Source organism: Triturus cristatus, chromosome 11, assembly GCF_964204655.1.
Source record: "Triturus cristatus chromosome 11, aTriCri1.1, whole genome shotgun sequence".
NCBI classification, from domain to species: Eukaryota; Metazoa; Chordata; class Amphibia; order Caudata; family Salamandridae; genus Triturus; species Triturus cristatus.
In genome coordinates this window covers 52,706,262-52,721,275 of record NC_140594.1, presented here as the reverse complement: position 1 = coordinate 52,721,275, position 15,014 = coordinate 52,706,262, and the positions used below count along the sequence as shown (strand labels likewise).

The following is a 15,014-nucleotide window of genomic DNA, read 5'->3' as shown; positions in this document are numbered from 1 at the left end:
TGGATTTTCTGTGTGAAGTCTTTTTGCACAGGTCTTTTTTGGAAAACCTATGACACGCTGTTAAGTAGATTTCTTCAATAGAAGGTGAGAAGATTATATAATTGCCCACTCAAAAGTAATGAGAATGAAAGACATTTAATGTCTAGGTTTTTCAGACGTTAAACTGAGCACAGCTCAGGGAGACCCCCATCACATGTCGTGCGGTAGAGAAGAATCTGAGGTAGGGTATAATCTGAGGGTAGTGGTTAACAGGGTGTTGCAGCCTGATTGGCTGAAGTTTGGTTCTTTTTAAATTATGTAAATGATACGTGCTATTCTGGTAAGTCTGCTTCAAGGCCCAACAGCACACATTTTCAAGAGAAATGCTATTTCACTGGAGATTTAAATGCTATCCAAAACTCTTGAAGTGATAAAATAATAGTGCCAAGAAGACCTACTTCCCAAGAACATTTCTAAAAAAGTACGCCATGCATTCACAAAGAAACTGACAATGATTTAAACGTTTTAAGATTCATTTAGGACATTTGGGTTACCAGTATATTTCTCGAGTTTTAGAGAGTTTCACAGATCCAACCAAATCTCAGTCAATGTGATTTGTAAGCATAATAAAAACTATTCTTACAAACCCAATTGCCTCATATTTTGGCAAAGTTAACAAATGTAATTCCTAGGACAGGTGCAAAGATCACTGCCAAAGTGTTGCATTTGTGGGAAAGCAACAGATCAGAAAATGCCCTGCAAGTCAATGTAGTGTTTAATAAGTTAATTATTGTTGAAAACATTAGTAACCATCAGCCTATTTAACTTTTAACTGTGAAGGGGACTATCATTTGGGGTTCAGCACATTTGTGCATTCTGAGAAGAAACTATTAAAGATATCCATTAAGCAATGGCCGGTCCATCAAGTGGCTTAGGTAAGAGTAACCACTAAGGCACCTGCCTTTCACCTCTGTATTCTGATGCATTCAATTTAAAGAAATAACAGGTTAAAATGGCATCACACATTGTTACCCAAGTTTGATGCAACAGAAGAAAAGAATGCACAAAAATAAAACCATCATTTTATTTCAATAATACTTTTCCTTTGACTACAATCAAGTTAATAATTTACAATTTACACACAAAATGTAGTAAAATATGAGCAACAATAAAACCAAACATTTACACTGTAGATACAACATACAGACAAACATACAAATATAGATAGGGCAGGCTGATCCAGGTGCGAGGAACTAGAAGAGAAAAAGAAAAAAAAGTTAGTAACTTGTAATCTTCATTCTTCACCTTGAGAATCTTCACTGAATTCATGAACATTTAATAACTCCTTACATATTCTAACAAACAGAAGTAACCTGGGTCAAAGAGTCAGAGCCTAATAATGTAGAGAACAACATATTAAGAGAGAAAAAGCACATGTGAGTAATACCATCGATGTTGAATCCCATCAGCCACTGTGAATAGCGGTTTTCATCATATGGAATTCGTCCACACACACTACTCTTATGTTAGAGATATGTGTAGTGTATGTTAAAAACAACTACTGAGTCAGTCCCACAATTTTATTCATGACTGACCGAGTGATGTGGTTAAAAACAGTGCAAAAAGCAGTTCGAAAAAATAACTGCTATTGTCCCAAAGGTGGTCTACATGTTTCAGCCATTGTGCTTGAATGTCAATCTGGCTTTCGTCAGGACCGATTATGTATGCTACTGCTAAATAATGTTTTAATCCAAACAGTGAAAAGGAAAAGGAAAAGATACGACCTACTTGCGTGGTAGTATTGAAACACTCCCGACTATGCGTGGAGTGAGTTACAAATCCCCTCAATGTAGGGGGTCACGCCTCACCCCACCTGGCATCCGCTCAGATGAACGAGGCCCCGCTCTTTCCGTCGGTACCTCTGGCTGAAATGAGCTGGACGGGGAGGCTATTTAGCAGTAGCATACATAATCGGTCCTGACGAAAGCCAGATTGACATTCAATCACAATGGCTGAAACATGTAGACCACCTTTGGGACAATAGCAGTTATTTTTTCGAACTGCTTTTTGCACTGTTTTTAACCACATCACTCGGTCAGTCATGAATAAAATTGTGGGACTGACTCAGTAGTTGTTTTTAACATACACTACACATATCTCTAACATAAGAGTAGTGTGTGTGGACGAATTCCATATGATGATAACCGCTATTCACAGTGGCTGATGGGATTCAACATCGATGGTATTACTCACATGTGCTTTTTCTCTCTTAATATGTTGTTCTCTACATTATTAGGCTCTGACTCTTTGACCCAGGTTACTTCTGTTTGTTAGAATATGTAAGGTTTAGGGATTAGTAACCCTAGGGTCATTAAAAATATTTCCCTTCGGCCCTCCCCCAAAATTTATTGTTACCATTTAATAACTCCACCTATGCACATGTCCCTGAAACAGTTTTGTAGACACGTCATACAATTTATATTTCATTCAAATGGTTTGCATCTACATCTCTGAATAATTTTTGTTTTTATCTTACAATGAAATATCACCTTAAATTCACTGGGAATTTTTGCCGTTCTACAGTATTGTTAAATGGGGTTCCCCTTATTGATGTGCTGGATCCTTAGAATGATCTTGCTCAGGCGAAACAGTAATGTTCACTATAGCACAGAACTTTGATGGGGCAAACCCTGCTTGCACACGCAATAGCGACTAGGTACGTTTCCTTCCAAGATAAGTGCAGCTTTGTATCAGGGGCCGTTAGCTTTAGAAGGAAATCATTTCTCTCACAAGGAGGATTAGGTTTCCAGATGGAAGAAATAGTGAAGACCTTCCACAAACTAGGGTAGTGAGAAAATAATTTAGGAAATATTTAACGATGTAGGCATTAAAGCTAGCCAATTAACGTTTATGTAGGAGAAGTGCAAAATGGCCTTTGCTAGATGTTTTTTGGCAAGTCATGGGGTGGATGGAGATATCCATAAGCAACATCCATTTCAATAAGTTTGACGAGCTAGTGAAAGGTGTCTCAGCCTATTTCAAGATGCTCATGCAGGCCTAATGAAGGTTCAAGTGCCCTAAAGGGCAAGATTTTAGGAGACCATGTTGGCAAGTTCAACAACTATGAGTTAGTGAAAAGGATAGTAAGAAGTCCTAGACTAATTGATAAAAAACACCACCCCCAGATCAAATCTCGATACCTGAAAGTCAATTCCTAGCTACTGTACCTACTATGAAGAGATGTGTGATCTCTTTAAGGCTTTGCATATCATTGCAGATAATGAAATTGTGGCCTATTGTAATTATTCTGCTTACAGCATCCCATGTACTAGATAGGGAGGTTTTGGCAATAAGCTAGCCCTATTACCTTGCCCCCCCAAGTAGGCCCTTCATCGTGCTCAGTTTTGTTTATTTACTTTAAGAAGCATATCATGATTGTTGAGGGTCGAGATTTGGCTTTTTTAACAGCAGTTTGACAAGACCCCACTTTCCACCTTTGAGGTACAATGTAAGAAGAAAAACAAGCATTAAGAATCAAGATAAGAGCAATAAGAATGACGGAAGATATGGATTTGAAAACTTGACCCAGTAGACATCAACAAGAAAGCCTGATTTTGAATAGGAGAGCAATGCAAATACTACTTCTGCCGAAATCTGAGGGAGCATATTCGTGATGGTAATACCAGGAGGAGAGGAAGTCAAATCAACCTGTTTGCAGTGGGAAGAAATAAAGTCCTTGGATATGCTATCATGTATGTCCTCTACTTTGTGAAAGAACATAGCACGATTTTCACAGAGATTGAAAATGTGAGCTAGGTAGATTAGTGTTATCAGAGCATTTAAGTTCTAAAACAAATTGGAATAGGGCTCCTGATGAGTAAGCACATGTACAACAGAGTTACTAAAGAAAAACGTTTTAGCAGCAACAAGGCACTTTTTGTAAATCCTTAGTTGGAGATGCTAGGTCACACATGATAGGTCGGAATACAAGGTGCAATATACTCTCTCCGCTGACAAACCTTCAATCTCTCCTTCTTAATTCGGGAGTGAAACAGGAATTTGTAGTTTTAAGAGACCTTCTACAGCTTCTCCTGGTGAGGAGGATGTGATCAAAGGTTTGACACAGACAGGTGCCAAAGCTATTCAACAGCTCAAGATTAGAAGCAGGCTAGAGGAGTCTCAAAGATCACTAAACACCTCATAGGCCTTATCAGGGTCAAGATTGTTCCAAGCCAATGAGGACCCTAGTGCTCTCAACTGTTTAGAGCGCAACTTTCAAAGAATCCAAGTATTATTAAACAACAATCCAAGTACAAAGGACAGTATCAAAAAGTGTAACATGCCAAGGATAGGGAAAAACAAGATCAATGGCATACCCTGCTAAATGGGTGGGGCCACTAAGATCCTGGGAATGGCCAAGCGCCAACACTGCTCAAAAGATGTCCTGCTTACAGGATACTAGTGTGGCCATCACGGGGCTCATTATTCCAAACATTAAAGCCACCAAGAACAATCACCATTAACAGTAACAGCCCACAACAGATCGATGGGGCTATCTAGAAAGGCCCTATGGGCAGAAGGAGAGTGACACTAACAAATGAAAGGTGTTAGTGAAAAAAGTCTGGGGACAAAATTTTACTTGTGAAAAACATCTGCTGGGAGATGTGTGTGTACCTCTGAATCCTGGGCGTAGTTGCCAGTATTGATCTCAGACTCTGGCATTGTTTGAATATTTGCAGCGTTGGCCCCTCCAGCACACCTCAGATGCCCTTGGTAAATGAGGCCAACAGCCCACCAGGCTTGCCTTGGCCACTGGACATACACTTACAAGCCACAGCGTCCAATCTAAACACACTGGTTTGAGGATACTGAGAGGCCACAACATGCATCCTATTCAGTGACCCCTCCCCCCACTCAAATAGCACATTGTGTGGGTATTCCATTGCCTTCTATCCTGGATCCCTGCTGTGGATTCAGGATAGAAGGCAATGAGGGCTCTTCATAGACTGATATGAAGAGCCCTCATAATCCAGCGTGTGCACATGCATAAGTGGGAGGATGCAAGCAGACCGAGCAGGCGCAAGACTGTCAGGACTGCAATGCAATCGAAACTCCTACTAGAAACATTGGCATCAAATCCTAAATGTCCTGGATTCTCTGTGGAGGGACAACCCGGAGCAACGTTGTATCCAGTACTGCCCCAATAAACAGGAGGTGCTGGGAGGGCTTCTGAAGAGACTTGGGCAGATTGATTAAAAATCCAAAATTGAACCGTAGCAAAGCTGTTATCTGCAGGTGGTGCAAGAACATCAGCAGGGAACCAGTCTTGAGAAGCAGGTCACCTAGGTATGGGAACATCGAGATCCCCAACCAGCTGAGTTGGGCCGCAGCTCTTGGTGAAGACTTAAAGTCAATTCAAACAGAAGAACCACTAATTGGTAACAAGTGGAACCCACCACAAAAAGCAGGTAACGTCTGTGAGATCGCAAGATAAGTATATAAAAGTATGTGCCCTGCATGTCGAGACACCCCTCAGTATTAATCACTAACAAAATCTGAGTCAGGGACAGCATTTTAAACTTGTGCAGGTACAAGCTCAGGAGACTGAGGTCTAGGATCGAATCATAGACCACCATCCTTGTTGGGAACTAGAAAGTATAGACAGTGGCACCCCTGCCCATGTTTCTGCTCTGGCATCACCTCCACTGTTGTGTTCTGAGGAAGGGCCACCGCCTCTTGCTGTAGGACCCGCAGATGGTCTCCAGAAGTAAGGAAATGTTAGGGAAGGATAGTGGGAAGTTGCTGCTGGAAAGGTAGGGTAAACAAATACGATGATTTTCAGGACTCAGTGGTCTAAAGTCATTGCCTTTCTAGCTTGTAGAAAAGACGACCCCCATCTTCCCACTAGCATTATGTACTCCTTCACAGAGTAACTACTGTGGCTTCTTCCCTAATGGTGAGTAAGAAGTCGGTGTCATCAGCGTCCGCTCAGCCATCTGGAGACTGCTTTTCAGTCTGAACCAAAGAGTGTATACAGTGTCCCAATATTGTCTTTAGGCGCTTGTTCATTTCATTGGTACTGCTCCCCTTTACAAAGGTGCTGGGCCTTTCTTCTAGATCTCATGTGTTTTAAGGTTGTAAGAGCGGTTCTTGAAGAGGTTGGGGTGGAAGCAGTGAACATGGGCCTTGCAGGTGGTGGCCTATAGGCAGTGCCAGGAAGGGCAATGGCGGTGCAAGGGTCGGCGTTTAAGTGGGCGGCTCTAATGAGGAGCCCTGCAAATGGATGTAGCCAGGAATGCATACAGCTTTGAAGGTTGAACTCAAGTGGTACTTCAAGAATAAGTTTGGATCAGTACCAGAGGAAAGAAACTCTGAACACCGGCATCACCCTCAGCACATGAGGAGTCAGTGCTAGTGAATAATGAGACAACACCACCAACTCCAGCTCCGGAGATGATTGGACTGGGGTGAGGTCGGCGCAGGTCACTTAACCTTGGATTTTTACCTCCTAAGCCGAAGTGTTTTCTTTTACATGTGACATTTCCTGTTTTCCCTCGAAGTCTTGGAAGGTGGGGATTTTTTGAAAAAGCGAAGTGGATCTCATCCTGGATCTTGACCTTGCCCTCAACCTCATATAACACTTACATTCACCCCAGGTGCAGGCCATAAAAAGCTTGGCCTCCCGCTCTTTGATGGTCTAGGAATTCATGCGGAGGAAGAGGTCACACAACGACAACTCAAAATGCTAAAAACAGTCATTGTGCATGTCTGTGATGGACATCTGCCCATCACATCTGTAAAAAGGACAATTGATGGACAGAATGCAGAACAATGTCATACATTCACCCCAGTACAGAGAACTGGGCCTAAAGCCATCGTTTTTTTTGCTCCCCCAAGCCATTCCAGTTTGAAACCAGCCATATGCAAATCAGCCTTGACCCTGTGCCCAATGGGAACAGTCCAGCCCCAACTACCAGACCGACCTCCCTGGACTGGAAACAAGCATCCTAGGACCGGTTTCGGGGTTTCACCCATCAGCCAGAATAGCTTGATCCCAGTGGCATGGAGAGCACAAGTCTGGGCATACCCATCCCACTTGAGGTGACAAATGCAATCTGTGGCAGGGCTTAAACTCAGACTTTTTTTGGGTGTAGCTATGTCCCTAGCTAGCACGGCACGAAAAATAATTTGGAGCTCAAAATCTCTACACCTCAGGGCTGAGATAAGAACCTGGGAACGCAAACCAGCCCTGGCAATTAAGTAAGACCGGGGGGGGGGGGGGGGGGGGGGGGGGGGGGAATGGGTGGGGAGGGGAGTGGAAGCATCCTGGTGGGAAACACTGCTGCTGCTTTTGGTACAGAGGGCCGTTATTGCAGCACTGTTGCAAATCGTCCCCCCCCCCCCCCCCCCACCCCCCTCTTTGTACCAAAAGCGGCCCGCACAGGTCCAAAACCGGCTCCCACTCTTCCAGCCCACCGGGAAATCACCGGGCGCACGCTTCGGCCAGTCCAGCCTGCCTCTGGACCGGTGTCGAAAGGCATTAAAAAAAAAAAACGGAAGAGACATCAGGACGCCGGGGTGGTTGCTAGATGGCTCTGGGGAAATCATTGTGATGCCACTCCCGATGTTGACATGAAAACAGCACCCCCTACTGGCATTAGAGAGCTCTGCAATAAGTTTCCAGATCCATACTAGTGCCTGAGATATTTAAAGGTGAGAAATCTGCAGGTAGAAGTATCCATCAAAATAACTTGTTTTAAGTTATGCATGATCCTGTATTTAGAAGGAGCCTTTCAGAGTTCATGAACTCAGTCAAGAATTCCACGGTGGATAAATGTAAGTAGCATTGTATTTTACAGTAGCAACAAAACAATCTGTTTCCAAGTTCCACCACACAAATATCATTTGTTTAACAGGATTAGGTAATGAATGCTCAAACTCAAGAAACCGTGCCAATTTAAGCAATATGGAACTATAGCATTTCCAGCTGCTTAAAACGGCTAGAACTATGGCACTATTCCACATAGATTTGATGGGAGAGAGTTCACGGAGATGACTCACGCACGTAAACAAATGTTTCATAACTTCTGCCGAACAAGAATTTTGGGGGGTTATGCATACACAGCTGGGCTGCTTTAAACTGCGATAAAGCAGTTAACTCAGAATGAAGATTAGGCATGGTAAATTAGTGTTTTTGGGTTACCACCTGCAGTCACTCCACTTTTCTAACTTCTAGGATTACTCAATCATAGGGGGTTTCAAAAGGGTAAGTGCTAACCGTGTGAGGGTCAAGTTGGAAATATCACCCAAAGTAGAAAGTTTGTAGGTGCACTCGGTCTTTTAAGCTGGGCACAAAGGTCGCTATTCCCAAAGCCAAGTTTAGGCGTTGAGATGATTACTTTGAAAAAGGTCCATCTTTCTTGCCGTACAGCGCATCTACTACTCTGTAAAGGACTAGAGGAGTTAGTCAAGGAACAGTCCAGTATAGATTGCAAAGGGACCCTGGTAAGCATTGCCACATCAACACACTTTAGCGGCAAGTCTAATGTGACCGACATATGCAACAGGAAACAAACCCATTGTACATAAGACAAGCACTTCTGTATTTGCATGATCCTTCCATCTCCTTTCATTACGTTTAAAAGGCATGCACCACTGTGATGCTTTTGACATTCTGTGGCCACAGCCACCACATTCACAAAGATAATTCATTTGAAACGTTTTATAAGCACAAACAAGACCCATACGGGTATCAGAGCGCTGTACATACAAGGCAAAGACGAGGGTAACAAACTTTAAAGGGGCAATAAGTGAGGTTACAGCAGAGTGGAAAAAACCAACAGTTGAGAGAGGTGGGGGTAACCATAGGGTGCTCTAGAGCACACAGTTTAACATAACAGCATACAATAAAGCGCATTCGAGTATTACGATAAGAATAAAAAATTAACAAAATCAAAAATGACACAAACTCTAGGAAGTGCAATTAACACAGTGGTCGTAATTGATGTACAACTAAGCTTGGGTTCTGCAGGCAATGTATGACAAAGGTAGTAATAAGAGATCTCCAGCAAACCTGAATAGGAGAGAACTCTCAAGAACCTTTGCAACCACACAGTCTTAGTCACACGTGATGCTGCAGCCAATGGAGGAAAGGACACCGAGACAAGGCCAAACGAAACGTTTCAAGAAGTGTGATAAGGAAAGGGAATGCCCATGAGAAACTTCCTCCAATTCATTATTTCAGAAGTCACACTGCTTTGTTTTAGCCTTGAGAGCAGGACATTCAGTTGCATTTAACAATAATGTCACTGTATCCAACATAGTTGTAAAACCCCAAGAATCCCCTTGCGACAATACAAAGTTACTTCCGAGATAAAAAAGACCGACTCTTAGTCATAACAAGAGGCTTGTAGGAACACAACCTGCCAATGGAGGGTTTTTGCTCTAAATAGATGTATGCAGTACAGCTATAGTCCCATGACACAAGAAGAACTTCAAATTTTACTTTTTTTTTTTTTTACCTTTTAGGACAGAAGAGAAATGAGTGCGTCCACAAACTTGCTGCGGTCTTCAGTTTTCAAATCAATGACTAGTGCGAGAAAGGAAGAAAACGGCATGAGAAACACCAGGTAAACATTTATTTAACATTAATAGTGCCAGATGATGAGCAAATGAGTCCGTTCCTTTTTCCCCACAAAAAGTGAAAATGTTCTAGGTAGGGCAGGATGCCAATGTCCTGCAGTTTGGCTAGCCGATGGGAAATTGGTTCCCATTAATAGTCACAAAGGTTATCTCATTGCCATATAACTCGTCCCAGTAAAGAGACTGCTAGTCCCATTGTTCACACTATGGGAAAACTAAGCAGTCTGATGCAAAATCCCCCCCCCCCCGAAACCAAACAAACGGCAGCTATGCAATTCCATGCAAGGTCCATTGGGCCGACTTACATACATCGGTTAAGTCTACAGCACCTCAGAAAAAAAAAGTAGAACATCAAATATAGTGACAATTCTAACAGGTTTCAACAGTGAAGACATTTAAGATCCTGATGCACAAGTAACGACTCGTCCGGCATGGTGCAGTATTACATAATAGCCTACTGTGTTTAAAAAAATATGTAAAACAATCATTGTTCATTGAGTACACAGCTTAAGTCAACGGCGCTCTCAGGAGACGCAGACAAGGGGTACAAAGGAGTACACTGTGTGCAGCAAAAGTGAAGGGCCCATCTACTTTCGGGTGTCGGTGACAAAACACAGAATAGGGCACAGAGCTATCAAAATCTTGAGGCAGGCGTAGTTACAAGGGCAGAGTTATGGAAACCTTTATCTCAGACCTCCCATCCGGACTTGCACTGCCTCCCTGTTACAATAGGCCAGCTTTTAGAGCATTGCATTACTGCACATAATTATTTACACTATAGGGGACGATGATCGTGTCAGTGACACGATAGTCTACTGCATCAGCGACTTGACAACAGCAGAAGCAACCTTGTATATTCAGCATCACTCACGACGGTGTATGGGGGCAAGTCCATTTGACCAGTTTGTCTCCAATTACAGGAGGACATACATGCCTCTGGATTTAAGGCAAAGTATTCAAAAGCAAGTTATCTTGAGAAGCACGTTAAAGCACACTGGTTGACTGAAAGCTCTATTACACAAACCGATCCATACCAAGAAGCCGCATGGTGCAAAAGCCCCACCCCTTAATCGGAGTTCACGCTCAAACTAGCACAGGCCACATGCTATAAAGCAAAAAAGAATACTTCTTATTAAAAGTTCTAAAAGCCATAAGTAGCGTGACAACTCGGGGTAGTCCAAGAATTTACCAACCGCCGCTGTAGCAATACCATGGATACACCACCACAACTTCATAGTTCCCAAAATCCCTGAGCCTCAGAACCACACGTCCATCCCAACTACAAACATCAGCCCTGAAAATATCCTTCCATTTTGGATTGGCCTTAGACCTAAGAAAGATACCAGTAATCACTGCAATGGAAGTAGAGACATTAGGTGGAACTAAGCGTCATAAGCAGTTCACTGGATAATGGGGTAGCCCCAGCCAGCGGCAATGAAACAATTCAGCATCGCCCCACCACTTAACAAAACTAAAAGGCCACACGACCACACTGCCACGAACAATTAATACCCAACAATTAACGCCCATCACAGAACTCCCCTGGAAAGTAATAGAAAAAGTAATTTCAACCCACGAGTCAGAACCCCTTTTAGAGGGCCACAGGACAAATGAGAGCTACAGGGCCCCAACCGTGGTAGTCGAGGTCTTTCACTCCAGATATCATGGGCTCGGCCTACTATGGGTTCTGAGTAACTAGGCCAGGTACCACTTTTGCACTTCTCTCGGTGGCAGCACAAGTCAAAATTTCCATGGCTTTTTATGAAGAAGGTAGGTGTACAGTGAATACTGGTGCACAACTCAACGTCGTCTCAGCAACCACAATAACAATGTTCTGCTAAATACTCGCTTATATAAAGTGCATTGTCAAAGTTGGACAGGTCTCATCTATGCAAGAGTCATTGGCTTTAGTAATATGTTTTAGCCATGTTGTACACCAGCGTGGCTAAAAGTTAGCAGCATAGAGGAGCGTGGAATGTCAGAGTGGAATGGTGAAGAGAAGGGTAGGGTGCAATAAAGTGGAGTGGTATAGAGTGTCGTGTATTGGGGTGGCATAGAGTGGAGTCGTGTAGAGTGGCGTACAGTGGAGTGACAGAGTGAACTTGTGTAGAGTGTTGTAGAGTATAATGGCGTAGAGTGCAGTGGCATAGAACTCAGCGGCTTAGAGTGTTGCAAAGTAGAGGGCAGTGGCGCAGAGTGGTGTAGAGTGTCGTGGAGTCCAGTGGCAGAGAGTAGAGTGCATTGGCGTAAAATGTAGAATTGCTGAGTGGTGTAGAGTGCAGCATTGCAGAGTAGAGTGGCGTAGAGTAGTGAAGGGTGCAGAAATGCGGAGTAGAGTGCAGTGGCGTTGAGTAGAGATGAAGAGTACAGTACAGTGATGTAGAGTGGTGCACAGTAGAGTGTAACGGCATAGAGCAAAGTGGTGTAGCTTGCAGGAGGATAGAGAGCAGTGGTGCAACGTGGGGTTGCCTAGACTGGTGTAGAGTGCAGTGGTAAAGAGTAGAGTAGTACACAGTGTGGTGGAGGGGTACACAGTGGAGTAGAGTGGCGAGGAGTGAATTGGTACACAGTGGAGTAGAGCGGCGTGGAGTAGAGTGGTGCAAAACAGAGTGGAGTATGCATGGTGTGCTAGCACACTGCCATTACTTGCAGCACATTTTATATTGAAATGACTGTTACATTTGCACAGACACAGTTTTACTAATAAAACTATACAGCACACAAACGATAATGTGTTGAAATGCCATCACCTAGTGTATTGATTTGATCACATGAAAATTATCTGTTTCCAAAACACTTCAGAATTAACAAAAAATGTGCTTAATTTGTGCTTTTCTCATTTTTATATATTCTGTTGTGCTAGATATATCATATCCAGCAAGATTGTCACATAATTCCTCTCACTTTCTTTGAAGTCATAGAAAGAAAAGTAAAGACCAAGCTCTCTTGGAACACGGAGCCTGACATTTGACCTCTTTCTTTGAATGTTCAGCAATGTGACAAGAACAAGATTTGAAGGCCTGTTCACAGAAAGGAGCACTTCTGGACGAATACAAAGAGATGTAGTGTTTACTCACTGTTAGGGACAAACTCACACTAGACAGCTTAAAACAAATCAGGTCAGACAGTCGAAAGCAAGAAAATATGAGTTACAACCCACAAAGCCCATGGTAGGCAACGGATGGAATGCATTCCCAGGGAAGCTTTCGGAATGTCCAAGATGTTTTTAGCAAACCAAAGAGCTGTGCGGTCTGGTAGGCTGCAATCTAAAAAGTAGTATTTGTAAGCACACAAAGCAAAATATAGTACTAACTATTAACACCCTTCATAAGGTTTGTGTTCTAGCACAGTCCTCGTGGGCACCAGCATCCTGCTCTTCTAGCAACGGACCAGGCTACACTCTATTCATTTGGGGTAACATTCAGAACAGGGTCTGCTAGTTAATACAAGTCTTCGAAGTACCACAATAGCTATTCAAATTCAATCGTCCCATCACCTCTGAAGCTTAAGTCAGAGCACGCTTAGAGTGTGAAAACCACTCCTCCCCCTGTGCCACCAGCCCCGCCCTGCCCTAACCGAGCCCCGAAACTATCATGTTTTTCCTGCTCCAAGAGTAGTGGGGCGACGCTCCTCCGCCTTGGTGGAGCCGCCCCAGCGCAGATGTGATTTAGTATCTATGTCTTTGAAGCTCGTGTTCTGGAGGTTGCCCATTCTGAAGTGCCCATTCCTCTGCTATGGCCCAAAGAGCTGTCTGTCACAGCAGGAGTCTCTCCAAATAGGATAGCCCCAAACAGGCTCTGGGAGGGACTTACCTAGACCATTCTGATATAAGTCTTAAAGGAGGAGGAGGATGGCCTCACTGGAAGCTACAGCAAGAATGTTAGGAGCATCGCTCTGCCATAACAAGACGATGTTTAGTTAGAACATGCACCACGGACCGCGTGGCTGCTTTGCAGATAGTCTGGCTAGGAATGCTCTTCAAAAGAGCCATGTTGGCAGCTGTCGAAACCTTGGATATCACAGGCGGCAGGCTTGCATGCCAACTCACGGCAATGTTTAAACATCCGAAACAACCCCTTGCGATGACCTCTTTTCTCAGCCTTACGGAGCTATTACGTTTAAAAACCAACAGATGATCATCCTCACTGAAGGACTGTATCCTTGGATGCACCTGCACAATGCCCTGTGGGGATCTCGTCTGGGAAGGCAGAGTTATCTTCTGAATGGGAAAGTAGAGGAAAGAAAAACTGAAGAAACATGAAACGCCATCGCCACCTTGAGGAGGGATGAAGGCTTGACTGCTAGAAAAACTCCTTGGAGAAAAAAGTGAACTAACTACGCCGACAGAGCCTGAAGCTTTCAGTGAACACCTGGCTAATGTTCTGACCAGAAGGAAAGCCGATTCCAAGAATGATAGCTCCGTTGTTTTAGAGTCCAACAGATCGACGGTACTGCGAATGGCAGATTAAGGCCCACTGTGCACCTGGAAAGAGGGCCGCAAGCGCATGCACCGGACATTTCAAAATGGAATACTTTTCAGGCCTGTGGCAATGGGATGATACACACTAATCTGAAAGACAATACTACAGTCCGTATCGCCTAAACTGATAATTGCATTTGGTGTAATTAACATATCAAAATTAATCTCATTATAAAAATGAATCAAAATAATTCATACTTTCAAGATCGAAAGAAAAATATTTAATTTACACACAAATTTGCATAAAATTCCCATACCTAGACCAAATCTTTATAAACTTATTTAGAGCACCGGTGGGTTTTGAATATATTTTTTCCCTGCTGGAAACTGCACTAACTTTTGCCCAAATAAGAAAACCGGGAGGATCTTTCGATTGCCAATATTAAGTTATCACTTATCTTCCCATCAGTATTGCTGAAAACCCCCGATGGCGACAGCTTTTGATGCAATTGCCCAGTGACTTGAACCGCCCAGTAATATAGAAACTTCATCTGCTGTTAACAGATCACTATAAATGGAGAGCATCTCATCCCAAAAATATTTTACAAGAGCACAATACCAAATCACATGCACCCAATTCCCTTCTTGACACCTAGAACGGTAGTCTTATAAACCTGGATTATATCTATGTATGCAGCTACATGGGAGTATGACAGACGAGCCACTGTGCATATATTGCATCCTGCTACAGTTTGCTCCTCGCAAAGTATTTTTACTACACTCACCTGTCTCATTCCAAGTAATAGTCAATCCCTATTCTATTTCATTCTGCCACTTCCTAAAGAGTTGCTCAAGCAGCATGATGAGAACTGGTTTTCTGTTCTCCCCCAAATATCGAACCGAATGGCCGCTGCCCAGTTAATATGAGCTGGCCTTACAAAGAGGCAACAATGGTTGTAAACATTTCCATTTC

At 43.2% G+C, this 15,014-nt stretch overlaps 1 protein-coding gene across 2 annotated transcripts in view; it reads right to left on the bottom strand.

Annotated features, from left to right (window-relative positions):
• Window positions 1–1,041: 1,041 nt before the first annotated feature.
• Window positions 1,042–15,014, bottom strand: part of CDC45 (cell division cycle 45) — a 433,910-nt gene continuing 419,937 nt past the window's right edge. For both annotated transcript variants that reach the window (XM_085633419.1, XM_085633420.1), the window contains 2 exons: window positions 9,501–9,568; window positions 1,042–1,232 (listed from right to left, as the gene is read on the bottom strand). In XM_085633419.1, the coding sequence (XP_085489545.1) occupies window positions 9,504–9,568 (65 nt within the window). In that variant the 3' untranslated portion in view covers window positions 1,042–1,232; window positions 9,501–9,503. The remainder of the gene's footprint in view (window positions 1,233–9,500; window positions 9,569–15,014) is intronic.